The sequence below is a fragment of the Numida meleagris genome, chromosome 6 (genome assembly GCF_002078875.1).
Source record: "Numida meleagris isolate 19003 breed g44 Domestic line chromosome 6, NumMel1.0, whole genome shotgun sequence".
Classification (NCBI taxonomy): domain Eukaryota; kingdom Metazoa; phylum Chordata; class Aves; order Galliformes; family Numididae; genus Numida; species Numida meleagris.
In genome coordinates, this window is record NC_034414.1 from 4,899,335 (window position 1) to 4,925,413 (window position 26,079).

Consider the following 26,079-nt stretch of genomic DNA (forward strand, 5'->3'; position numbering starts at 1 on the left):
TCAATTCTTGAGAGCCCCCAGTCACTCCAGAAATACAAATCAAATCTGTCCCTTCATGACTCGAGGGCATTAGAGTGCACTGCGCACCAGTGTCCACCAGTGCCTCGTATTTCTGTGGGTCTGAAGTGCCAGGCCATCGAATCCACACAGTCCAATAAACTCTATTATCCCTTTCCCTCCCCTGCCCAATAGAGGGCAGGGCCCCTCTACTGGTTACCTGTAGTGAGTTCAGCAACTTCATCGGTGGTTAATCTGTGTTGTAATTCTCTCACCCATGCTCGTAGTACAGGAGTGGGTTTCTTGTGCCATTTTTTCATGTCTTCTCCATGCTCGCGTAAGTAACTCCACAAGGCGGCACGTGCCATAGATCTGCCACCATCATTTGCTTGAGCAGGAAGGCATCTGCCTTTGATAGCTGAGATTTTTGATGATACAGGTGAGGAGGAGCATTCATGATCTTCCATCAGTTTGATCAGCTTCTTCAGTAGGCTCTTCTGATCATCCTGATCTCCATCAGGTGTTTCTGATACTGCTACGGGTTCGTCACACTCCATCAAGAGGGACACATCCTCCACTATACCATTCTGTTTCTTCTCCACTTTCTCCAGTCTTTCTTTTACCTCTGAGATGGCTGAAATAGAAGCGTGGTTTGGGGGGAGTTTTTGCTTATAATTTTGGAGTGTCATAATCAGTTCATAAACAGGGGGTCTTCTCTGTAGGTCCTCCAGTCTATCAAATGTGGCTAGCAGTGTACTGGCATACTGGGCTGATGCTGTTTTGGTGAGTTTCCGCCATATATCCAGCGTACTTCTAATTCTCTTGGGATCATGCTGCTGGTGTGGGTTGTTAGGAACAAACCTGGGGTCATACAGCATTTCCACCACAGCTATTTCTCTCAAATACTGAATGCCCTTTTCAGCAGTGTTCCACTTTCTCATCTCAGGCTCAAGGTCATCTTTGAAGGGATACCTTTCCTTCACAGCTACTAACACTCATTCCCAAAGGGTGGCGGTTCCATCCAGGCATCTACTGATCCCTCTGTCAATGGCTGCATCCCTGGCAATGCTCCCTAGTTGGTGAGCTTCATTACCATTCAGGAGCACACTGCTGGCCCCATTGTCCCAACACCGAAGCATCCAGGTGACAATAGTTTCATTCTGGTGCCGTGTAAACTCCTTTCTTGAGCCTATGATCTCGGTCATTTTCAGAGGTCGGCGGACAGTTGTAATAGTGACGCCTTCCTCCATGCTATCCTCTCCATGTCTCATTTTCTTCTGTTGCCTTTCTTGGTGAGGATGGGTTTGGGGAGGGCCCCTCACCTGGATCTTCCTCTACCTTCTCCACTTCTTCCTTCCGTTCCAGACGCGAGGACACCCGTTTCCATTTCTGTCCTTCCACAGGAGAAACTGCCACGGATACTGGTGCCTCCTGTGCTTGCTCAGGTTTAGCCTGGGGACTTCCCCCTTTGGTTTGAATCTCAGCTGGAAAACTCTCTCTCTCTCAAGAACAGTGTTGTATAGAGCTTGATAAGCACAAGCCAGGCCCCAAATAAGTTGTGCCTCCTCAGATCTGCCTAGGCTGTGCTATCCCTGACTCAAAAACTGACCAAGCTTCTTGGGATCCCACAGGCGTTCAAGGGTGAAATCCCATGACACCGGGGGTCCCCACGTTTCTAAGGTCTTCCCTAGGCCTCTCCATATTCCCTGCCACTCAGCATTTTCCGGTTTTGGGGAAGGTTTCCTCCACATAATGTAAATTATTATTAGGAGGAAAACATTCAAAGCAATTGGTATTACAGTTATTAGATCGAATATTCCAAAGGTGTGTAAGGAACTGAGAGGAGAACCTGGAAGCCAGCCTCACCACGGTGCTGTTTGTAAAACTAGCCACTCTCTCCAGGAGGTACAAGCACCAGGCCGGTATCTCCATCAGCGCCATTATGTAGTTATATGTACACACAACTCCAACACAGAACATGATAGCCTTAACCAGAAACCAGTATGTTCTGAGGAACATGATGACCATTAATCCTTTATGCATCATTCCAAAAATGGAAAGCAGATCCATTGCCCGCACTCTCCACCAGTATTTGGTCACAGTATTATCTAAGGGTCTGCGTCCGTGACAAGGGGGACAGGCCCAAAAGAAAAAAAAAAAAGAAAAAAGAAAAAAAAAATTCGGCGGCTAGTGGCTGGCCCCAGGCGGCCTGGCGGCTAAAGCGGCAGGGAAGCTGCGGACCTGCACCCTGGGGAAACAAAAGGAAGGGGGAAAGGCAGGGCACTTGTAGGTGGATCTAACACAAAAACAGTGGCACCAATCTGAGGAGGAACAACTAATTTTACTAAATATATCAAAAATGAGGCTAGCAGAATTTTAACAGAGAATTTACAAGCTGAAAGTCTTACCCATTAAACTGCAGGAGGACCACATGCTGTCTCCGCCGGGCAGGAAGGAATAGACCCCGCGTCTCCCACGCGGCTTCACCCCCTCCTTCAACGCAAAGACCCCTGAGGAGTGCACCTCCTCCCCTCCCCCTCGGAGGGCCACACACCAAAAAAGGTAGTTTGCAGTAACCAGGGAATTAACTCTTTAACTTCCAGTGCTTTACATGATGTAATGATGTGGAATACCGACAACAAAAATCACAAAACCATAACATAAAATTAAAAAGTCCTCTGTGTAGACAGAACTTTCTCTCCTTTAACAATAGATTCAGGACAAATTTGAAGAGCAGGAGAAGGGGAAAGAGAATGAGGACTTCATTCGCCAAGGGGGAAGCAGGACAGCGCAGGGCAGGCAGCAGGTTCTGAGGTGGTTGTACACAAACCAAGGGCAACAGTCAGTTTCTAAGTTGACTGCTCATGTACACAGGGTCTTGCATCCCACAGCTGTCAGGGCTGGACAATTAAAAATAGTGCATCACAAATAACTTGTGAAACCAAAGAGTCCACCACAGGCAACACGGAGATGTCCAACAGCCGCGACTCGTACAGCATGAACTCCGAGCGGTTCTCGTCCACCTTGGCCAGGGCGAGCAGCACCCGAGCAGCTCGGTGCATCACGTCCACACTCATTGGCTCACAGGGTGCATTCTGCATGTGCATCAGGCTGGCCTGGCTCTGCTGGCACTGCATGGAGGCCAGGTAGTCCTCCAAGAAGCCCAGCAAGTTGCCAACGCTCCCCTTCTGCGCAGCAATCATGCTCACTGCCAGGCTGGCCTCCAGTGCCAAGCTGGCCCCCAGTGCCAAACTGGCCAGTAGGACCACAGCCATCTCTCGGCACACCGGGTTCTTTCTGTCACAAAGGAAACGCAGCAGGGCGCTGTACAGCCTCTCCAGGTGGCTGACAGGGGGAGCTGCAAGAATCAAATCCATGTTGCTGTCCTGGGTGCTGAGTTTGCTGAGCGTTTCCAAAACTAGCCTCTGAGGGGAGAGGACTGCATTCGGCTCTAGCACTGGAAAGGGGTCTTGGGCCTCTGCTGATGGACATACTGCCCAGTGGAGGAGTCCATCCAGGATCGGCAGACAGAGGCTTTCTGGGAAAGGGGACAGGTCCAGCTGTCCAGAAATGTTGGCCAATGTCACCAGTGTATTTTCACGCAACACCTGCAGGCAGTCCCACCACCACTCCTCCTTGTTGCAGCTCACACCCTGGTCCCACTCCCCCACTCTCACAGAGCTCAGAGGTGCCTGCTTGCACTCCGGGTGCTTATGGTGTAAGAGCAGCAGTTTCCCCAGAATCAGCAGCAGCCCGGTGTGTTTGGACAGCTCAGCGTCATTGCCCGGCACAAACAACAAACTCCTGATGATGCTGGAGACACACAGGCAGTGCTTTGCCAGACAGTCCTGCCAGTCATAGACGGGGCAGAGGGGTGTCTCATCTTTATGAGAAAGTTCGTCCTCCAGAATTGTTGAGGAGCTGTCAGATGGAGGAGCTTTCCCTTCCCTAGCATTTTGATTGCTCTCAGCCACGGAGCGCACCCCCTTGCTCTCAAAGTGGGTCTGCATGTGCTCTGTGGTATCTCCGCCACCGATCTGCCAGTGCAAGAGGCCACTCTCCAACTCACAGGGTGTTCTTTGCCCTGACTCTCCCACCTCATATTCCTTCAGGATTCCAAAGATCTCGATCAAGGAGCGGCGGAAATACTCCACCAGGAGTTCCAGCAGGCCTGGCAGCTATGGGGAAGGAGAAAAATGGGAGGGCAAGGAAGGAACAATGGATCAGTGATCATAAAATAACTTAGGCCACTGTGAGCAACTGGAAAAACGCTGCATAAAGGGCAGAGATCTTAAGGAGCTGTTTATTAACCAAATCTTTTCATTCTGGCAATAAGCTGGCTGCAAAAGAGAGCTTTCTGTCCTCTGAGAACAGAAACGAGGGGGAAACGGTCCCTGAATGTCAGGATTCTACCAGCTTGTACCTGTGTGAACACACACGCTCTTGGTTTTATCTCCTCTCTGATTAATACACAGAAAGGAGAGAGGCAATGCTAAGCAGAACAGCCTTTACAGTGCTGTGGAACAGTTTTTACAATAGCCATGCAGGTACAGGGCATATCATGGAGACAGGCTGCCCCTTCTAATGGCACTAAAGCCACGCTGCACACTGACCCATGGGGAAAGACAGAGCTGGAGGCGAATGCCATCACACCAGGATAGGTGAGCACCCTTCAGCCCTTCACAGCACTCTGCTGCAAAGCCCCTCTTGGCCTCCCCACCCACCGTGACTCCCTTTCTGCGTTAGAAGCAATACATCCCAGAGAGAAGAGACTCTGCACTTGAGCACCACCAACATGCAAATCTGTGGGTCAGTGAGCAGTCAGTGCAGAGCATCCGCACCCACCTGCCTGAGGTCAAAGGACGCGATGCTGCTGTCATCACGGAGCAGGATGGTTATGGTATCTAAGGCCCACGTGCTTTCAGAGAGCAGCCCAGCCTTGAGAGACATCATCACTCTCCAGGCTTCAGCAGTTCCTAGAACATAAACACATCATACCTCCAGATCCTGGGCTTTAAAACCAAAAAGGAGGGACTGGATACTGCTTTTTCTTTTTTGTCTCACAAAGAGCACGCCCTGTTTAAGACATTGCACAGTCTCCATGCAAAAGCAATCTCTGCACAGACAGTGCCCAACACAAACATTAAACCTGATCCTTCTGGGTCCCTTCACCCTTGCATTACCACAGAATGACAGAACATCCCAACTAACTTGGGAAAGGAGACCTCTTACAAAGCTGGCAGAGCCCTTTCATTTGGCAGCACTGTACCAGAGAAGGATGGCAACACCCAGCCTCTCAATGGGCACAAACAGAAAAGCAAGAGTTTCCTCTTACCAACACCTTTTGCTGTCAGCTGCCTCCTTTTCTGTAACACCAGTTTGGTAGCTTCTGCTGACCCTGGAGGGAAGGAGACGGCTCGTCGCTTCCTGGCAGGCTGTACCACTGTCGGTGTCCTGTGTGAGGTGGGAACTGGCGATCCTGTCTTCTGCATTCCCATCCCTGACTGCGGGGATGGAGATTTGCTGGGAGCAGGGCGATTATCCTGCAGTCTGCGCTGCTGCTGCATCTGCCCCTGCCCAGTGCTGCACGGGATGCTGTACATCCCCACTTCATGACGCCTGGCAGGTGGGCCACAGCTGCCATCCACCAGTCGCTTGCAGTTCTGGATGGAAAGTAAAGGCTTGACAGCATGAGATTATCAAACCAGAAACAGGCAACACAAACACAGTCGGGAGAAATGCTCAGAGCCAGAGGACACGGCTCATCTACCCAGATCTTCCTCTTGGGCTCACCATCCGGCTCATAGTGTTTGGTGATCTTCTCACTGGTCGTAGCAGAGGAGCTGGACCAATCGAAGGAAACATATTGGGACTGAGCGGCACAAAAACACCTGGATCACATCCCAGGTGGCTTCAAACTGCAGAGTTCAAGGTTCTACTGCTATATCAAGACCAGCTTTGTACTACACTCACACCTGTCTCAGATCAGGTCCGTGTCAGTCTAAAAGACAAGTATGACCTCTCCAAAAGATAACACATCCCAACAGAGGATATCCCACTTGCTACCACACTGCTGAGTTAAAAGTGTGCTCACGTGGAGCAGCAAGATCACATATGGCACAAATAACCATGCTAATGGCAACTCTGCTCACAGTAGAAGGCAATTCACACTGGGTTTCCCTCGGGAGCTGCACTCACTACTAGATACATCCACTGTGTCATTTAAAAAAAATTACCTTTGATTTGGGTTCTGCTTTTTGGGTCCCTTCTGACTTATTGCTTCTTTTAGTTGCAGGGGTTAATTTGACATCCGCAAGACCCATCACTTCAGGACTCACTACCATCCCTAGGAAGCTACAGCAGTCCGTGACACTGCTTTGCAATCCATCCCATGAAGTCACCAAAGCCCAGCACTCAGCACCGCCTTACTGCAGAGCTGTTTGCCATATTCCCACCCACGGGATAAGGTGGGCCCTGGTGGTTGATCACGCCAGCCGTGCTGTTAGCTCACTGTCCATAAAGAAGTCCAGCACCCATCATTTCCCCTTGGTTCATGCTGAGATAAACCAGGAGGCCTGGAGAAGGCAAGGAAGAAACAGACATTCACTCCAAATAATGATTGGGAACTGGCCTCTTTTGTTACACAGTGAAGGCAGAGGAAAAAGCTTCCAGAAGGCAAGTCTTGAAGGAAGCGTACGTTCATATCACCCCCAACTCTGGGTTACTGCAGCCGTGGCTTTCAACGCCAGCTGTGACACAGGGAATGGATTGAATACATTGAGACCAAGGGAATGTTCATGCCTCACCAGTTCTGGATGGAGCTGGCAGCAGCATGCACGGTGGTGGCAGCCACTCCTTGTGCTCTGTGAGCCATGCCACCTGCTGGGGGGCACATCCCTGCCCCCACCCGAGAAGGCATATTGCCATGCATCTGGCTCCCTGCTGCCATCGGATTCATGCTTCCTCCTGTCCCTGCACTGTGGGAGGTGGCACTGGACAGAGCGCTGCAGTTGGGCCGCAAGGGATAACCTCCTAAATGGATGACAAGAGTAGAAGACAGCATCGTTCAACTAAATAGTTCATGAATCACCACACAGACCTCCTATCAGCAAATATTTACAGGTCACAAATGGAGATGAGGGAGAGTCTTAAGACTTCTTGTAGAAGTCAAAGCACTTGGAGAGAAGCCAAGTGATATGTGTTTTGACACAGCTAAGTAACAACACTGATTCTAAAGCTGTCTGACACTCCCAGACTTCAGCCAACCACACTAAGCAGGATGTAAAAAGACTCTCTAAACCCTTTCCAGAACATACAACATGTGATTTTCTTCCCCTATGAAGCTAAGTGGCTCTTCAGCACACTGGAGGTGCTACCTGTATCTTTCTAAGCTAGGAGGAAAGATGCAATGTTTAAAAGATCGCTGGCACTGAAAGCAACACCCTTCATGAATCTCAGCATCATATACAAAGCACAGGTTGCTCCAGCTCATGAACAGTGGACTATTTTGCAATACCCACGGATGAAGAGAAGACAAAGCAAACCACTTTCTCCTAAGGCAAGACGTTGCCACCAACAGAGGCCTTTCCCATTTGCTACACTTGGTTCCCCCCTTGAGAAGCTGGCCATGCCTCACCTTGAGGGCCACGCTGCCCAGCCTGCAGTCTGTAGCTGCCCATGCAGCTGGTACAGCCCCATTGCAGCGTGCATTTGTCCTCCAGAAGATGGATGGAGAAACAAGGCTGAGCCAGGCAGGGGAGAGCTGTGCTGGGGCACCTGAGCATTCCTCTGCAAGTAACCTGGTCACCCAAGGAGAGGAGCAGGCAGTGAGTAAAGTACACAAAGCTGCCACTGGACACGCGTGTGTCTTTAACAACAGTTCACAGGGCCCACTAACAGCACCCTTCCAGCACCAGCCAAGGCACATTTTACAGCTGTTGCTAGTAGGGTGCCAGTATTACCCACTAAGATAACAGATTCTATTTCCTCTGTCATCCAAGGAACACACCTTCACCACCAAAGCTGGAATTTTACACTCATTTTCCCTTATTCTCAGACGGGGAAATGTCACCCAGTAGTTTCACGACCACCCCTCGCTGGAAAGCTTAAGGTCACGGGCCTTGGAAAACCAGCAGTCATAGGAAAGAGTTGCCAAAGCCAGAGGAATCATCCTACAATCTCAACTACTAGCTTGCATCAAACACTCAAGAGGCCAAAGGACCGCTAACAGTCGAACGTGGTGCCAGGTGCTGAAATGCTGGCAGTTACAGCACTGGCAAAGCCTTCAGATCCCATCTCGGCACAGAACTCACGTTATCAGGCCAGGTACTTCTCAGCTACGCATCTAGCTTTACAGATGGATTTGTACCATGAGATCCAACCCCAAGTCACACACCTTGGTCTCACACAGTGCCTGACTGGTTGATGGAAGGATGCAGGACTCTGCCCCCCTGGACACTAGGTGCTTGGGGCAGCACCAGATTGCCTGCACCAGATGGGTCCTACAACAGAGAAACAGATCAGCCACAAAGAAAGAGACTCACGTTATTGTCAGTAACGTGTTATCCAGCAGCACCACGTTTCTGAGGAGTGTGATGCCTGCACATGGGAGGAGAGAAGCAGAGAGTGCACCGCTGCTTTCCACCTACCAAATCATTTTCTCAGGGTGCCAAACCTCAAGGCAAAGAGTGCTTTTCTAACTAAACCCTTCTAAAGGACACCCTCCAACTCTGATATCTCTGTTAATCGGCCAGAAATGACACAACCTGGTACCCCCAAAGGAAGGGAGCAGGGGAGTTCAGCCATCTCAGGGAGAGGGCTGCAAGTCCTGGCACGACCAGCTCAAGGGAGTCCCTTAGTTTATGTCGCAAACAGCAAGGTTTCTTTTCAGTGACAAGGGGAACCACCACTGCACAGTGTCCCATCAATACCAGACTTGGAGCTCTGCACCACATCCTCCAGGTGCACAGAGACACCTCCAAAGCTGATGAGATGGGCACAGATCTGATGGAGAGCTCCGGGCACCGCCACCTTCCTGCTAAGGGCTCGCCTCCTTCACACTGCTTCCCCAGTGGGAACCAGAGAGGTACCGGGGTTCTGGGGCTGAAGTAAAATAACAGAGAAATTAAGATGACTCTAGCGCAGCCATCTCAGGTCACCCTCTTGCTCAGGCACTGCACAATTAGACCAAGGAGACACTGCCTCCGGGCTGCCTCCAGCTTGGAGGCCACAAGGGTTTGGGCTTGCATTTGAATGAGCCACCTTCCTGCTGGGAAGCCCCCGACATCATTACAGCCTCCTCTGGTACTGTACTGGGAGATGCTTTAGAGTTCATTTGCCTGGACTTCCTTCCTCCCATCAGCAGCTGCTCTTACGCTGACCTTCATTCATACTGTGATACCATCCACTTGCAGCATGAGCTGACCTGCAAGACAGAGAAAGGAAACATGGGATTCGTGCAAATCCAGAAGCCCAAGGCTGTGTCACCAGCACGTATTGCAGCCTTGAGAAGTAAGCTACAACTGCAACCTTCGCCAGAGTTAAAACAGGCACCGTAAATTCAGTGTGACCTCTGAACTGAAGTAATTGCCACAATCAGAAATAGACACTGAAATCGCTCACTGAACTGCAGGGGGTTACCTCCAAATTCTTTTGCTTTTGGGAAAATACGGACCTGGAATTGAAGGATACAAGAAGAACGACAGCTACTTCACTGTAGGTGATTACGCTAGGAAGCAGGACTCGAAAAGGTTTTCAACTCCTTGTAAGGCACCAAGTGATGGGATGATTTCCCATGGCTGCAGAAAGCCTGATCTGCTCTGACACAGGTGGCTGAGTGAAACAAAAGCTGTGCTGCCCATTCAGAAGCACGTGGGGCACAGGCATGGAGCAGTTATGCACCAACACACAGGATGCAAACATTGCTTGGGCACTTTTCCATCAGAAGGGAAATCCCCTCCCCCCATCACACCATGTCCATACCCAGTCCTCAGGGCTGTACTGACACAGTCAGCACAGAAACGATGCAAACATTCTTTTGGCGTCAAGGCGGTTTTCAATAGATCCAAACAATGAGACATCAGTGCACTGGGCAGGATCCTGGCTGACACCACCTTTTCCAAGCTATTTCTTCCTAATGGCAAAGACAGTAAAACACTTGAATGAAATTTCACAGAGACTGCATATTCTACTATTCTTTCACACAAAACAGAAGGACAAAACAGGAGATATGCGCAGCTGCATCAACACCCCAGTTGCTAAAGGAATGGAAAGATAGAAACATCAATATGTTATTCTAATACAAGGAGGGAAGCTTCTTTACAGTATTATTTTTTATCATTTAAAATAGGCAGTTGGCACTCCTAAAGGAAAATCCTAGGCCTCAAGTTCTGACAGGCATGAAATTAAGCCACAGCCCCTGCCACCAAGGTCAGCTCTTCACACATTACCTGAGGAGCACTTTGCAATTAACGCAAACTGAGCAGTGAAGGGAAGACTGCTGCATTTCTTCTTCTCCTGGCCCAGAAAAAAAAAAAAAAAAAAAACCTGACATAAAGTAGACACAATTGTTACTATGGAATTCTGGAGGACAAGGGAATTGCCCACTATGTTAAGAAGTCGATTGTGAAGGACTAAGAACAGTCATGATCAGGTTGAGAACTCGTGGGCAAAATTAGGGACCGCACCAATACGGGGCTTCTGGAGGTCAGGGCCTACTACAGGCTGCCTGATCAAGAGAGCCTGTTGGTGGGGCCTGCTTACTGCAGCTACCAGAAGCATCGTGCTCACTGACTCTCATCCTGATGGGGGATCCCAGTCACTCTGACACATCAACATGGCTGCTGCAAGCAATCCGGGAGATTCCTGGAGTGCACTGAGAATAACTTTGTGGTCCAGGCATTAGGCACACCAATAAGAAGTGAAGCGTTATTGGACGTGGTGCTCACCAGTGGCTACGACTGGAGGCACTCTGGGCTGTGGCGACCATGCCCTCCTTGAGTTCCTGATCTCAAGGAATACGGGCCTGGCAAAAAGCAAAGTCAGGACCCTGAACTTCAGGAGAGTCAGCTGCAGGCTGGTCAAGGAATTATTGGATGAGATCCCCTGGAAAACTGTTTTTAAGGGCAACGGGATGGAACAGAGCTGGTAACTTGTTCAGAACAACTTTCTCAGAGCTCAAGAGCCCTCCATTCCCCACCACAGGAAATCAAGCAGAGGAGGCAGGAAACCAGCATGGCTGAACCTGCTGGTTACAGGGAGCAACAAGAAGGAAATGCAGAAACAGTGGAAACAGAGACACACGGCCTGGACAATCGGGGGGCCTTCTATGATGGAGTGACAGCATCAGTGGGGAAAGGAGGAGCAACTGATGGCATCTACCCAGACTTCTGCAAGGCCTTTGATACGGTCTCAAATCACAGGCAGAAGCAGGAGAGCTCTTGCGGCACAGACCACAGGTCTGTAGAAATTAAGGTTGCTTAGAAGCTGGTGCTTTAAAGCAACATGAGTTATGGGACATGAGACATGAAATACAAGGTTAAATACAAATCATCAGCACTTCCTGTAGAGCACACCACACAGCTGTAGGCACACCAGGGAAGACTGACACACCACCCGAGAGGTAACAGGCCAGGAAGGAAAACCTGACCACATGAACACAGGGACAACCTACTCTTTTCTTCTGGGCCTTTGTTCACAGCGAGGATTTCCCTCAAGAGGGCTGCTGTCTCCAGCTGTTGGTCACTTCCACCTGTTGGACACTGTGCCCACAGGTCATTCTGCTTTGGTCAAAGCCTGCTGGGTTAACGCCAAACCACAGTCACAGGCCACAGACTAACACAGCTGGTTCATCTGAAAGGGCTCCAAGGCTACGCATGGGATCCCTTCTGCTGGTAGCTCTCTCAGGGCAAGAACCTCCATCTCAGAGCAACAGCCAAGAGCTGGAAGGCAGAAGCCTCTAATCCCCATGGATGTGGCTGTCTGCAAAGACAACAGCTGCCTGCTCTTCAGCAGGGTGATGCTCACCCAGCAAAGCACTCGCCCAGCAGATGCCTTTCCTTACACTCACAACTTTCACACATCTGTGCAGCCCTTGGCATTGCATTTCCAATCAAAGTTAACATATCTAAACCATTCCTTCTGTGTTAGTCCTTGGATCTCTAGTTAGGGGTGTAGCTTAGCAGGTCAACACGACAGAAATAACACAACATGCAACTGGAAAACACGTCTCAAAGCTGAGAAGAGTCAACTCTCTGACCTTGGGCACAACTCACCAACCAAGAGCCAGGCCTTGCAAACTTGGCTGATCTGAGCATGCGGGAGGGGGCCGGACATTAGACCAGAAGAGTCCATTTCAGTTGCAACTCCATCTAGAGAAGAACACCAAACATTAACAGGTGTGAATGAATTCCTTCACAAACTGCACTATGAGTTTGTTCTTCATTAAAAACACCGTGGATTCCAAGTCAAAAAGGTGACAGCAGGAGTTAAGACCAACTGAAGAGGCTCCTGCTCCTACACCTCATCCTCTTTCCTTGCCACATACCTTACCCCCAAGTCCTGGAAGATGCCCACAGACTTGAAGTCAGGTCTCAGACCCATAGGACTCCTTTCACAGTACTCCATAAAAAGGGATGTCAGACTTGTTCCATGCACTCAAACTGACCAAGCAGTGGTATCACAATCACATATAACACACGGAAGCATCCTAACCCTGAGGATTTTTCTCCCCTGCACTACAAAGTTCTTCTTCGCACACAAGCCTTCTGTCGTTCCTATAAAACAACCGCCAGCAGTACAAAACAAACAGCCATTGAGGACTCTGAAAACAGAGCCTGATCCACAAAACACACCTGAACTTCACAAGCACACCTGAGCCTCCTTCTTGGCTGATAATAATTTTCAGGTGTTTTATGAGTGAGCAGAAAGGAAACGTCTTTTTGTGTTGGTTAGACTACAGGCATGGGATTTTTCAAAAGCCTTCTCTGCTGGCCTTGCACTGTTCCCACCTAAGCACACGGAGCCTTTACAGTCCACTTTCATGGTCAGTGATTAGAAGCCACTCTCAAAAGCTTCTAACAACTCCTGCCCCATGGCCAACGTCTCTGTAGCCATCCTTTTCATGCAAGTCCAGGAAACAAATTCACAGCACAGTTTTTCTGAACTACTATAATATCAGTAGTGTTTTGGGTGGTAGAAAGATACAGCAAGTAATTCATCAGATACATTCTGACACATCCCCCATAAAAGAAACAGCATTATTCAAACATCCGTGTTTCTAAAGTAGATCTATAGATGATAAACACATAGTGAGCAGCAATGAGAGGCTCTTCTTCACAATCTTTCAGTAGAAAGAAGTCTTTATATCCACTTTTCCCTGACAACAAAAGCACGGTACCATTCACTTACCACCAACATATCCCACTAAACCATGTCCCTCAGTACAATATCTAAATGTTTCTTGAACACCTCCAGGGACAGTGATTCAACCATTTCTCCCTCCTCAAAATGGTAACCCTAGACCATCAAATCAAACCCAGAAGAGTATCTTCTAACCATAACCCAGGAGGATAACTACAGACAAAGGCGATAACAGATATAGCTAAGTTAAACCAGTCTTAAAATACCCAAGAAAGGTAAAGGACATCACCAGGTAAAGAAACACAGAATTGCTTACCCCCCTCTCTGAGGAACAGGGCAAACAAAACACCACAAAAGAGCAGAACCACCAAGAAGAAACCCAGCCCTGGCGGCAGCCAGCCCTTAAATGAGGGTTGGGAGGGGTGGAACCTGGCTCCAGCCCTTTGTCATACAGGTGAATTGCTTCCACTTGTGCTCCACAGCAGAACAAACTTCAAGGAAGATTAAAGCCTATGAAATAAAAAAAAAGACTACTTTCATGCTTGTTTCACTTTTGTGTTAGCTGACTGCTAACCTACTGGACCTGCAGTGTCTTGCAAATGACACCTGGGAAGCAGGTACAGACAGGAGGCACAGCACAGCAGCAGGTCAAAACCTCCAGGTGAGTGACAGCTGCCAAGGAGGCCTTCAGGCTCTGCAGGTCTGCAGGAGTGTGGAGCATTACACACAGGAACAGCTGAGAATAAAGATGATGGCAGAGAGACAGAGCTAACCATCATAAAGAGGCACAGTGGCTCAGCTCGTTTCCCAACATAACACAGGAGATAAGAGCCAGGAGGAAAACGCAGACACATTCTGCCCCTGTCAGAGGGGAGGAACGAGCTGTGCTTCCACAGACACATTCCTCTCGCAGCCACACGCCCCTCTGGATGGAGCATTCCTGGCTGCAGGATGGGAAAACCAGTTCTTGCCTGATGGTATCCATAAAGCACAAAAAAAGACAATCCATGGCTTCCTCCTGCATCATAGAATCAGCTAGGTTGGAAAAGACCTACAAGATCATCCAGTCCAACCATCCACCTACCACCAATAACCCCACTAGAACATGTCTCTCAACGCTATATCTAAATATAAGCAGTGTCTTATAGTGAAAAGATAAGCTTAGCAGTAAAGGAAATAAGCAGTGCAATGAGTCTAATCATTACTACATGAGCGTAGCGATAATGATGAAGAAAGATACATCACCAATTGCTCTACTACTTTAACATCCTCCAGATCCGCAGTCGCTGGGGAACCCCACTTGCAGCAAGAATCTGGAGAACTTGTCCTGGCAGTTGGGAACTCATACAGCGATGCGTCCACCCCAGACATGAGGTCTCCAATGCCACTGCGAGCAGGTCCAGCCTTTATACCACTGAATAAACAAATCTACGTAACAGACAGGTGGAACATCCAGCTTCCTCTCTCTCCTCTTGGTTTTCTCCCCAAAACCTGACCAGGGTTCAAGGAGGGACAAACAGAGGTGTGCTATCTATTTTGATGTACCACAGGCCTCTTGCTTCACAACAAGATGCCTGTATTTCCATTGCAAGCACGCTCCTACCTGCCTTTGGTTCACAAGGACGCACCTGCCTGACTTTGCCAAGCAAGCACAAGGGACCCACAGCACTCATTTTTCCCTGCCTCCACAATGCTTCTTTGTCTATCCATGTGCTCATGGTGAAAGAAATTAGACCAACAGCTCTCAACAAAACTGGTCTCCTCCAAACACTCAGAGCATCTAACAAGCCCATGGTTAGATGCTGCCAAAAGAGCGGCTTTTGGAAGAGACAGGTACAATGAGGTCAGTAACGAAAACATAAATTGAAAAAAAAATTTACTAAACAGCAACAAAACCAGAAAACATCTCCTCCATTTGCTAGAGCCCAAATCAGCCCCAACAGCACAAGGCTGCCCCCCACCCACCCCACAGCCATGCTGAGGGTCCCTGAGGTCCCTGTACCTTCTGGCTGAGTGCAGGCCCCACTGAGGCAATGACAGAGGAGCTGCTCAGCATCAGGAGCGCGGCACCATCCCTCCTGGCAGCACGCTTTGGGGCAGCAAGTGTCTGTTCGCCAGGGTCTCTCCGGCATGGAGGAGGGTGCTTCTGTCATCCACCTCAGAGGAGACCCTCCGCAGGGTCTCCATTGCCCCCAGAGCATGACCAAGGGCTGAGGGGCTCTTGGTCAGAGTGACCTTGTCTCCAGTGCGTCCAAGGGGCCCGTCACCTTTCATCGTGGCCAGCGTTGAGGTGAAGATGACTGTTCTGGAAGCAGTCTGCAGGACGGGTCCCACTTTGGAGTGCACCAGGCTGCTGGGAGGACCGGGAGCACAAGCCAGCGGGGAGGTGGCAAAGGTGATGGGGCCAGTGGGAGAGCTGGCAGAGGAGGAGGAAGGTTGGATGCCTGGCAGTTTGTGGGGACTGGGACTGAGGTAGGCTCACCCATCACAGACTTGGACAGTGCAGACAGCTTGGCGTCCGACATGACGTACAGAGTCTTTGTGGGGTTGGCCGTGGTCACTGTGGAGAAGGGAAGAGCGTGGTCAGCAGTCGCGGGGACAGGGCGCCTACCCTGGGCTGCAGCCCCGGCAGCAGGCTTGCAGGGTTTCAGGCTGCACAGAAACCCCTTTGCCTCATTTTGCTCAGAGGGACTCCAAAACCAACCCCAGCGCTGTCACAGCCTGGGCAGAGCACGGCAAGGGAACCCCAAGCCTGTCAGCTCCCTTCCTAGACCCCTCACATCACTCCAAGAATCCTCTCTCCCTTCAGCATTTCACCCTCTCCCCAGGATGGTCCCTTCCCCCAGGGCCAGGACCTTGGGGCTCTTCCTTGGCCAAGTACTCTCCATCCCATTCTCTGAGCTCTCGCACAGCTCAGGCATCTCCAGCTCTGTACCACCAGCAGTGAAATGCGCACACTGACCTGTATCAGCTTCACAAGCACCTACCTACCCGCCTTGGCATTGCAAGCAGGCACCTATCTATTTTTCCATTGCAAGCACCAGACTGAATTTCCTTAACAAGCATGCACCTACCTGAATTTTCTTGGCAAACTTGCACCTACCTGTCTTTGCTACACAAGCACGCACCCTCCTGCCCTTCCTAAGCAACCACACACCTACCTGCCCTTGCTTCAAAGCATGCACTTCCCTCCCTTTGCTTTGCAATCACGTACCTGCCAGCCTTTGCTTCTCAAGCACTCACCTACCCGCCTTTCCACTGCAAGCACCTGCCTGCCTTCCCTACACTAATACCAACCTGCCTTGGCTTTGCAAGCACACACCCTACCTGCCATTGCTAAGCTACCACTCACCTGCCTGCCTTTGCTAAGCCAGCATGCACCTACCTGCCTTTGCTTCACAAGCACCTCACTGCCTGTACTCCTCACGCACACACCTGCATGGCTTTGCTTCACAAGCACCTGCTTGTCTTTCCTTTGGAAGCATGCACCTGCATGCCTTTGCATCACAAGCACACACCTACCTGCCTTTGCATCACAAGCATGAAACTACCCGCCTTTGCTAAGCAAGCACACACCTGCCTGCATTTGCCTTTCAAGGAAAGATTAACCTGCCTTTGCTTCGCATGTGTGCACTTGCCTGCATTGGCTAAGCAAGCATGCACCTGCCAGTTTTTGCTTTCCAAGCATGCACCTGCCTGCCTTTGTTAAGCAAGCATGCACCTGCCCCTCTTTGCTTTCCAAGCACGCACCTTCCTGCCTTTGTTAAGCAAGGATGCACCTGCCAGCTTTTGATTTGCAAGCATGCACCTACCTGCCTTTGTTAAGCAAGGATGCACCTGCCAGCTTTNCACCTGCCAGCTTTTGATTTGCAAGCATGCACCTGCCTGCCATTGCTTTGCAAACACGGACATGCCTTTGCTTTGCATGTACTTGCCTGCCTTTGCTCACCAAGCACCGACCTGCCTTGGCTTCGCAAACACACACTTGCTTACCTTTGCTTCGCAAGCACACACCTGCCTGCCTTTGCTTTGCACACACACAGCTGCCTGCCATTGCTTTTTACGCACCAGCCTGAATTTCATTAACATGCATGCACCTACCTACCTTTCCGTAGCAAACATGCATCTACCTGACTTTGCTTCATGAGCACAAACCTGCTTGCCTTTGTTTGCGATCACACACTTACCTGCCTTTACTAAGCATGCACTCACCGATGTGAGTTGTTTCATTATGATTCGTGTTAATAATGGGAGTTATTTCATTATGATTTGTGTTAATAAGGAGGTACTAACAGATTGCCATATAAGGGAAAGACTAGAAGCTAATGCATACTAACCAAAAAGGGAAAGAACAGGTGTCACGGAGAGGATTAGCTTGTGCAACGCGCCTAAAGAACGAGCTGGTGGTCGCAGATGAGGAAGAGAATCTTCACCCCCACCCCAGAAAGACAACCATTGCTAAACAAGCATGCACGCACCTGCCTGCATTTGCTTCACATGCACCAACTTGAATTTTCTAAGCAAGCACCTGCCATCATTTGCTTGCAAGCACCTACCTGCCTTTGCCTTCAGAAGCATGCACTGATCTGCCTTTCCTTCACAAGAACGCACTTACCAGGCTTTACTTCACGAGCACCTGCCGGCCTTTGCCTTCAGAAGCATGCACTGATCTGCCTTTCCTTCACAAGAACGCACTTACCAGACTTTGCTTCACGAGCACCTGCCGGCCTTTGCTAAGCAAGCACGAGCACCTGCTGGCCTTTGCTAAGCAAGCACGCGCTCGCTGGCCTTTGCTAAGCAAGGACACAGCTGCCGATCTTGATGTTGAAAGCATGCACCTACCTGCCTTTGCTTTGAAAGCAAGCTCTCACCTACCTTTGCTAAGCAAGTACATTCTAGCCTTAGCTTTGAAAGCATGGACCTACCTGCTTTTGCTTCGCATGCACCTATTTGCCTTTGCTTCGTATGAACCGGCCTACCATTGCTAAGAAAGCATGCAGCTACCTGCCTTTGCTTTGCACGTACCTCTCTTGGTTTTGCAAGCATGCACCTACATCCGCCACCGACTCAGCGTCCTGCGGTGCCAAGGAGCAGAGCTGTGCCCCGAGGCAGCCCCGCCCCGCACCGCGCGGACACACGGGAAGGCCCCGCTCACCCCAGCCAGGTACGCCGTGCCTCTCCTGGCCAAGCTCCGCTCCATGTGGCCTAGGGGTCCTCCCAGCACCGCTGCCGCCTCCAAGCCCGTCTAACCGTCCACCAGGCATGCGTACAGAGCCGCCAGCGCAGCCGGCTGCGGGCAGACGGGTGGTCACGGCCGGGCCCCACAGCGGCCCTGCCCCGCCACCCGGCCCCCACCTGCAGCTCGGTGGCCTCCCACTGCAGCCGCTGGGTGGGCAGCTCACCGCGCCGCAGGAACAACAAGTACCTGTGGGACAGAGTGACGGAGGGAGGGAGGGACGGAGGGAACGGCGGGGGCTGCGAGGACGGCCGGCCGGCCCCACGGTGGTCCCGCACCCACCGGCAGATGGCTTGGGAGAGCAGAGCACCGCGCCGCTCTCCAGCTGCAGGGCGGGGGCCTGCGGGGAGCACAGTGGTGACGACGTCGGCGGCGGTTTTTCCTGATCCCCAGCCTCAACCTCCCCCGGTGCAGCTTGAGGCCGTTTCCCCTTGTCCTGTCACCTGTCACCAGTGAGAAGAGACCAATCCCGCTCTCGCTGCAATCACCTTTCAGGCATTTGAAGAGAGCAATGAGGTCTCCCCTCAGCCTCCTCTTCCCCTGACTAAGCAGCCCCACTTCCTTCAGTCTCTCTTCCTAGGCCGTATTCTCCAAGCCCCTCCCCAGCCTCGCTGCCCTTCTTTGGACCTGCTCCAGCACCTCCGTGTCCTTTCTGTATCAAGGTGCGCAGAACTGAACCCAGTACTGGAGGTGGGGCCTCACCAGCGCCGAGTCCGGGGGCAGGATGACTTCCCCAGTCCTGCTCGCCACCCCATTCCTGATCCCAGCCAGGATGCCACTGGCCTTCCTGGCCACCTGGGCACACTGCTGGCTCATATTCAGCTGACAGCCCATCAGCACACCAAGGTCCCTTTCTGTCAGGCAGCTTTCCAGCCTCTCCTCCCCAAGCCTGTAGGGTTGCCTGGGGTTGTTGTGACCAAAATGCAGGACTCGACACTTGGCCCTGTTGAAACTCATACCGTTTGCCTTGGCCCATTGATGCAGTCTGTCCAGGTCCCTCTGCAGTGCCTTCCTACCCTCTGGCACACCAGCACGCCCTCCCAACTTGATGTCGTCTGCAAACTTAGTGAGGGTGCGCTCAATGCCCTCATCAAGATTGTTGATAAAGATGTTGAATAGAAGAGGCCCCAGCATCGGGCCTGGGGGCACACTGCTCGTGACTGGCCGCCAGCTGGGTTTAACACGCTCTGCTGGGTTTCACCCGGCAGAGCGTGTGCCCATCCAATCCGTGGGCAGCCAGCTCCTCCACGAGGATGCTGTGGGGGACAGCATCAAAGGCTTTACTGAAGTCCAGGTAGACCGCATCGACAGCCTTACCTTCATCCACTGAGCGGGTCACCTTGTCGTAGAACAAACTCAAGTTTGTCAAGCAGGATCTACCATTCACGAACCCACGCTGACTGGGCCTGATCCCCTGGCTGACCTTTAATTGATCTGTGGTGGCTCCCGAGATCATCCGTTCCATCACCTTCCCTGGCACCGAGGTGAGACTGATAGCTCTGTAGCTGCCAGGATCATCTTTCCGGCCCTTCTTGAAGGTGGGAATCACATTTGCCAGTCTCCAGTCCAGCGGGACATTTCCTGTTAGTCAGGTCTGTGGAAAGAGGATGGAGAGCGGCCTGGCAACCACAGCCACCAACTCCCTCAGCGCTCTCGGGTGCAATCTGTCTGGCCCCATGGACGTGCGAGTGTCCAGCTTTTGGGAGCAGGAGGAACCCCTCCCCCTCCCAGAAGTGGCGCTTCCTTGTGGGTCAGGTGAAGGGATCCAAAATAGGGGGACCACGGGGACAGGGGGACAGGAAGGGGGGGCCTTTCTGACCCGACCACGCCACGGCTCTGTGACCTTTCAGGACCTTCCCAACCCAACCATCCCGGTTCCCCTCCCAGTTCCACCCAGTTCCCCTACCAGTGCCCCCCAGTTCCTCTCCCAGTGTGCCCCCAGCCCTCATGCTGCCCCCACTGCCCTCCCAGTGCCCCGTCCCTTTGCAGGCGAGTTGTCCCCAGTGCTCCCAGTTCCCACCAGTGCCCACCCATGGCATGGGTGCTGCTCTGCACCCATGTACAGCGCTGTGCCCATGTACGGCACCGTGCCCATGAAAGAGGAAATGGAAAGAGAAAGCGGAAAAACGGGAAGGAAGAGGGGAAGGGGAAGCGTAAAGGGAAAGGAAAGGGAAAAAGAGGAAGGGGAAGGGAGTGGGGAAGGGGAAGAAGAATGAAGAAAAGGAGTGGGAAAGGGAGTGGGTAAATGAAAGGGGAAGGGGAAACGGGAAAAGAGGAAGGGAAAGGGAAAGGAAAATGCATTGGGAAAGGGAAAGAGCTTTGGAAAAAGGGAAATGCACAGAGGAAGGGGAAGAAAAGGGGAAGGGGAAATGAAAAGGAACGGGGGAGGGAGAGGGGAGGGGAAAAAGAAAAGGGGAAGGGGGAGGAAAAGGGAAAAGGAAGAGGAAGGGAGAAGGAAAAAAAGGGGAAGGGGAAGGAGATGGGGAATGGGGAAGAAAAGGGAAGAGTAGCGGAAGTGGGGAAGGGGAAGGCGGGGAGGGGACAGCGGAAGGGGAAGGGGAAGGTTGGTTTTCCCTGCAACCCACAGCTCCTCCGGGTTGGAGGAGGCCTCCATGGTTTTTCTTTTTCCATTCTTTTTTTCAATAAAAGGGGTCGGGATGGGGGATTCCATTGGGGGAAGAAGATGAGAGCGCAAATGGCGAAGGACGAAGCAGCGACGGAGACAGAGACGCCTCACGCTGCGCCCCACACCCCACCCACCTCCGCTGGGGGGGGGGACCCGGGGGACCCAGCACCGCTGCGCGAGGGCTCCTCCCATGGACGGATCCGCCCGCAGCGCTCGGAGCGTTCCCGATTTCATTGAGTTTTCCCCCAATTTCATTTTGTTTTCCCCAGACTTCATTGAGATTTCACTCATTTCTGTTACTTTTGTACCAATTTTATTGAGTTTTCCCCCAATTTCATTCACTTTTCCCCCGATTCCATTGAGATTTCCCCACTTTCATTGAAATTTCCCCAATTTTATTGAGTTTTTCCCCAATTTTCTTGTTTTTCCCCATTTTCACAGACTTTTCCCCCAATGTCATTCAGTTGTCCCAATTCCGTTGAGTCTGCCAAAAATACGGCATCAAATGCGCTGAGTTGGCCGTGCTCCGTGCCGTGGTGCCCCACATCCCCCCGTGGTGACCTGCCGCCCCAGGTGGGGTCTCCTCGGCTCAGCTCTACAGAAACCAAAACCCAAAACCACAGCGAATCCCAGAGGAGCTCCCAGACCTGAAACGTCTGCGAAAATGGAACCGATGTTGGGGAGGGGTGGGAACATCACCACTGAGCGGGAGGGTCCCTAGCCCTTAACCCATGTTACCATGTCAAGGCACATACGTGACCAAGAGGTGATCCAAGACAGCCAGCACGGCTTCACCAAGGGCAGATCATGGCTGACCAATCTGGTGGCCTTCTAGGATGGAGTGACGGCATCGGCGGATGGGAGAAGGGCGGCAGATGTCATCTGCCTGGACTTCTCCAAAGCCTTTGACGTGAGCCCTGCCCACATCCTGCTCTCCAAGTTGGAGAGGTGTGGATTTGAAGGATGGGCTGTTCGGTGGGTTAAGAACTGCTTGGCTGGTCGCAGCCAAAGGGCTGTGCTCCATGGTTCTATGTCAGGGTGGAGGCCGGTCACGAGCGGTGTCCGCCAAGGCTCGGTCTTGGGCCCGGTGCTCTTCAGCGTCTTTATCAACGACACAGACGATGGCATCCAGTGCGCCCTCAGCAAGTTTGCAGATGACAGCAAGCTGAGCGGTGCAGTCGATCCACTGGAGGGAAGGGAAGCCATCCAGAGGGACCTGGACCGGCTGCAGAAGTGGACGCACGAGAACCTCATGAGGTTCCACAAGGCCAAGTGCAAGGTGCTGCACTTGGGCCGGGGCAATCCCAGGTGTTGATACAGACTGGGGGAAGAACTCGTTGCGAGCAGCCCTGTGGAGAGGGACTTGGGGGGTCCCGGCAGACGAGAAGCTGGATGTGAGCCAGCAGCGTGCACTGGCAGCCCATAAGAGCAACTGTGTTCTGGGCTGCATGAAAAGAGGAGTGGGCAGCAGGGAGAGGGACGGGATTGTCCCCCTCTGCTCGGCTCTTGTGAGGCCCCATCTGCAGCACGGCGTCCAGGCCTGGGGCCCCAGCACAAGAAAGACGTGGAGCTCTTGGGACGAGTCCAGAGGAGGCCACCCAGATGAGCAGAGGCTGGAGCACTTCTCCTATGGCGGTAGGACAAGGGGGGAACGGTTTGAAACTGAGACAGGGGAGGTTCCGGCTGGATGTTAGGAGGAAGTTTTTCGCTCAGACGGTGGTGACGCTGGAACAGGTTGCACAGGGAGGCTGTGGATGCCCCGTCCCTGAAGGCGTCCAAGGCCGGGCTGTGTTGGCGCTTGGTCCGGTTACAGAATTCCCTCAGTCAGTGTGGCATCAGAATAGCAAGTTCTCTGAATAGCAAGTTCTCAGAATACGAAGTTCTTATAATAGCAAGTTCTTTTTATTGTGTTTTACACACACCTTATGTATCCTTCACTGGTAAGTAGTAAATCCACTCATGGTTAATTGTCCTTAAGTTCTTCACAACAACTTAGATAACAAAGGGTTGCTTAACTGTCCCAGAAGTGACCTCATTAGCTGTGCATACTAAAGAGTATTCTGTTTACACCTTAGCCCTGTCTCCAGACTCCGGAGGCCTCATAGAGATAAGATCTACCAGAGTCTGTTGGGCTCTTTGTTGTTAAGTCTCCCCCCACATCTCCCCCTTCTTTGTTAATAAAAAAGGGCAGTTCACAGCATCTTGTATACACACTGAGACACGCATGGAACACAAACTAAAACACAGAGAAAAGCAATGAAACAAACTAACCCCATTTTTCCAATAAGCAGCTAAACTAGAATTAACACACTGAATTAATGGTTGATTCTTCCCACTATAGTTGAAGTACAGACAATAGTCCATTTTAACTGATCCCAACAATTCCAATTCTTGTGGTCCAAGGTTGCTCTGCTGCAGATAGGGTCCAAACCGCTGATGAGAGTGTGGTGATCATGTTACAGCAGATGATGAGACAGATGGACAGACCCATCCTGTTGGCACCCATCTCAGACCTGTTCCTGTTGAGACACAAGCATAACCTCGACCCCAGGTTATCAACGAGTAGGGCCCCTCCCATTGGTTGGTGCTCAGATTTTTTACCATAACCTGTGCTCTTTCCTTGACAGAAGTTAGAGTATTATCACCAAAGTGCCTGTAAATTTGGAGGTTCTCTGTTGTCCAGTGATTTAAGAAATTAAGAACATAGCATGCTTTAGCTATTCTTTCCTGAGGAGTCATACCCACACTCCCCCTTTTTTGTTTTTGAAGCATGGCCTTTAAGGTACCATAGGCTTGTAACCACTTTAAATGTAAAAGCAGTGCAAACAATTGTGCATTCGTTGTCTCTTTTAGATAAGAGTGTTCAAGTCGCATCACGATGCCTGCAACATAAGCAAAATTTGTTATTATGTTGATGGGTTCAAACCATTGTTCGAACACACGAACCACTGTTGTCAGTTCCACAATTTGTGGGGAGCCGGTGGTGACATGAACATCACTATCCCACGTTCCAGCACTATTCCTCCATACTATCCCTGCATGGCCAGTCCTGCCGGATCCATCTGTAAAAACAGTAAGAGCACCTGCAAGGGGGGTTAATGACAGTTTAGAAACTGGCAACAAGTAGTCAATAACAAAAACATTAATAGGCTGATGTAGCTTTCTGCGGTGTGCTGCTTGCTGAGTCATCTTTGATTGATCTTTGTTCCTATTGTCAGTCTGTGGCTGAATATTCTGTTTTGAGATCTTCCAGCCCAAGTATAAGCAAGGAGGTGTCTTTTGAATCTTATCTTCAGCAATTTTTTTTTCCCTGCTGCGGTCGCTGCCTGTATCATTCCCTGTGGCAGCACAGTCCCGTGATAACGACTATGCGGTTCGGCAGTGTTAATGGAAGGGACAGAGAATGCAAAGCGAGGGACATCCTGAGGGCACAATGGGATGTTAAAGAAAAAGTCTTTCAAACCTATCACTACTAGTGCCCACGATTGAAGGAGCATAGTTGGAGAAAACAAAAGGTCGAACAGAGGCAATTCTGCTTTCAGGTTTCCAGCCTCTGGCACAGTCCTGAGAGCACACATTGCCAAATGCTTAACTTGCTGTAGCCCTTCCACAGCAATTTGCGCCTGTTGAGCTGGGATGGAGAAATCTCCCTCACCCATCAAAGCACTCACATCTATAGTCCGAAGCGAGTTTCTCTGCGGTAGCATCAGGTTCTCAGTTGCCTGAATCTGTGCTAGTCCCCTCCACTTAGATTCCACACAGTATACTGCATATCAGTCATACTAAGGCGACACATCATTTTGAAATCATGCGGCGTGAGAACAGAGCTATCGCATATGGATTGAATCAAATTGACAGTATATGGGGCACCTGTGCCGTGGTCAGTGACAGTACGCCGTAAATCTCGCAGGACATTATATGACAAAGCCTCCCACTGCGGCTCTTGGTCTGGGGCTACAATGACAGGAAAAGCCCCCAACATGTCCGCGTCTCCGGCTTTCCTAGCCTCCCTCCGAATAAGCGCCCACATATCGTGTGGATCGGAGGGAGACAGATCCCGCTCTTCTTCAGGGTCTATTGGCCCAGGATCAAAAGGATTGTCGGGACCCTCAGGAGGATTGTCAGGACCCTCAAAAGGATTGTCAGGACCCTCAGGAGGGGAGGCGGCAAGGACCCTCCGTGGTGGTGACAACGGAGGAGCTGATGGCACAGCGGGTGAGCCAGATGAAGGGCCTGTGGCTCCTTCATTCTTGAATGGACTGGGGGTAGCCGACGATGAACCCTCATGACTTTTCAAAGGTTCAAAAATTTTTCTCCAGGTTTCAGGTAACCCAGACGCCACCTTATCACCTTTAGTGGATGCGCCCCACAGTTTCACTCCGATCCCATCCCAAGTTTTCAGATCATAAATTGTCTGATTTATAAATGAGGGATTGTTTTTAAGCAGCCCATATGAGGATCTGTTGCAGGTCAGCAGAGGACACTGCCTTCCCCCGTTGTTTAAGGATAAATTGAAAAGTAGCAAAAACATTTTCCTGTTCCGAGGACATTTTGTTCCCCATAGTGCGCAAGCGCTTACCTTCGTCTAGCGAGAAGCAGTCGGAGTGGCTGGGGACGATGAGGCTTCTTTCAGCCCCCTCTCGATACGGCTTCTTTTTTAAGCCTTTTACGCTTCCTTCAGCATGTTTTCCACAAGGCTTCTCCGGGACTCCCACGCTCCTTTCGGCGTGCATTCCACAAGGCTGCTCTGAGCCTGCCACGCTCCCCTCGGCGTACATTCCACAAGACTTCCCTGAGCCTGCCACGCTTCTTTCAGCGTATTTTCTGCAAGGCTTCCCCGAGCCTGCCACGCTCCCTTCAG

General features: G+C 51.2%; 3 protein-coding genes and 1 long non-coding RNA gene across 4 annotated transcripts in view; all 4 read right to left on the reverse strand.

The window, feature by feature from the left end:
* LOC110401880 (AT-rich interactive domain-containing protein 1A-like) lies at positions 2,613-4,233 on the reverse strand. Its single transcript, XM_021403410.1, has one exon. The coding sequence runs from the start codon at positions 4,005-4,007 to the stop codon at positions 2,892-2,894; it is 1,116 nt and encodes a 371-aa protein (XP_021259085.1). The 5' UTR covers positions 4,008-4,233; the 3' UTR covers positions 2,613-2,891.
* Positions 4,779-5,862, reverse strand: LOC110401226 (AT-rich interactive domain-containing protein 1A-like). The gene is made up of 3 exons (XM_021402077.1): positions 5,791-5,862; positions 5,333-5,660; positions 4,779-4,973 (listed from the first exon to the last, which is right to left on the reverse strand). The coding sequence occupies exons 1-3, from the start codon at positions 5,860-5,862 to the stop codon at positions 4,819-4,821; spliced, it is 555 nt and encodes a 184-aa protein (XP_021257752.1). The 3' UTR covers positions 4,779-4,818.
* Positions 6,266-15,360, reverse strand: LOC110401881. Its single transcript, XR_002440664.1, has 4 exons — positions 13,673-15,360; positions 12,254-12,365; positions 9,979-10,129; positions 6,266-9,421 (listed from the first exon to the last, which is right to left on the reverse strand). It is a non-coding gene; the product is annotated as an uncharacterized LOC110401881 (long non-coding RNA).
* LOC110401948 overlaps positions 23,099-26,079 on the reverse strand; it is a 3,577-nt gene continuing 596 nt past the window's right edge. Inside the window, exon 2 of the mRNA XM_021403518.1 lies at positions 23,099-26,061. Within this exon, the coding sequence (XP_021259193.1) occupies positions 25,658-26,061 (404 nt within the window). The 3' untranslated portion in view covers positions 23,099-25,657. The remainder of the gene's footprint in view (positions 26,062-26,079) is intronic.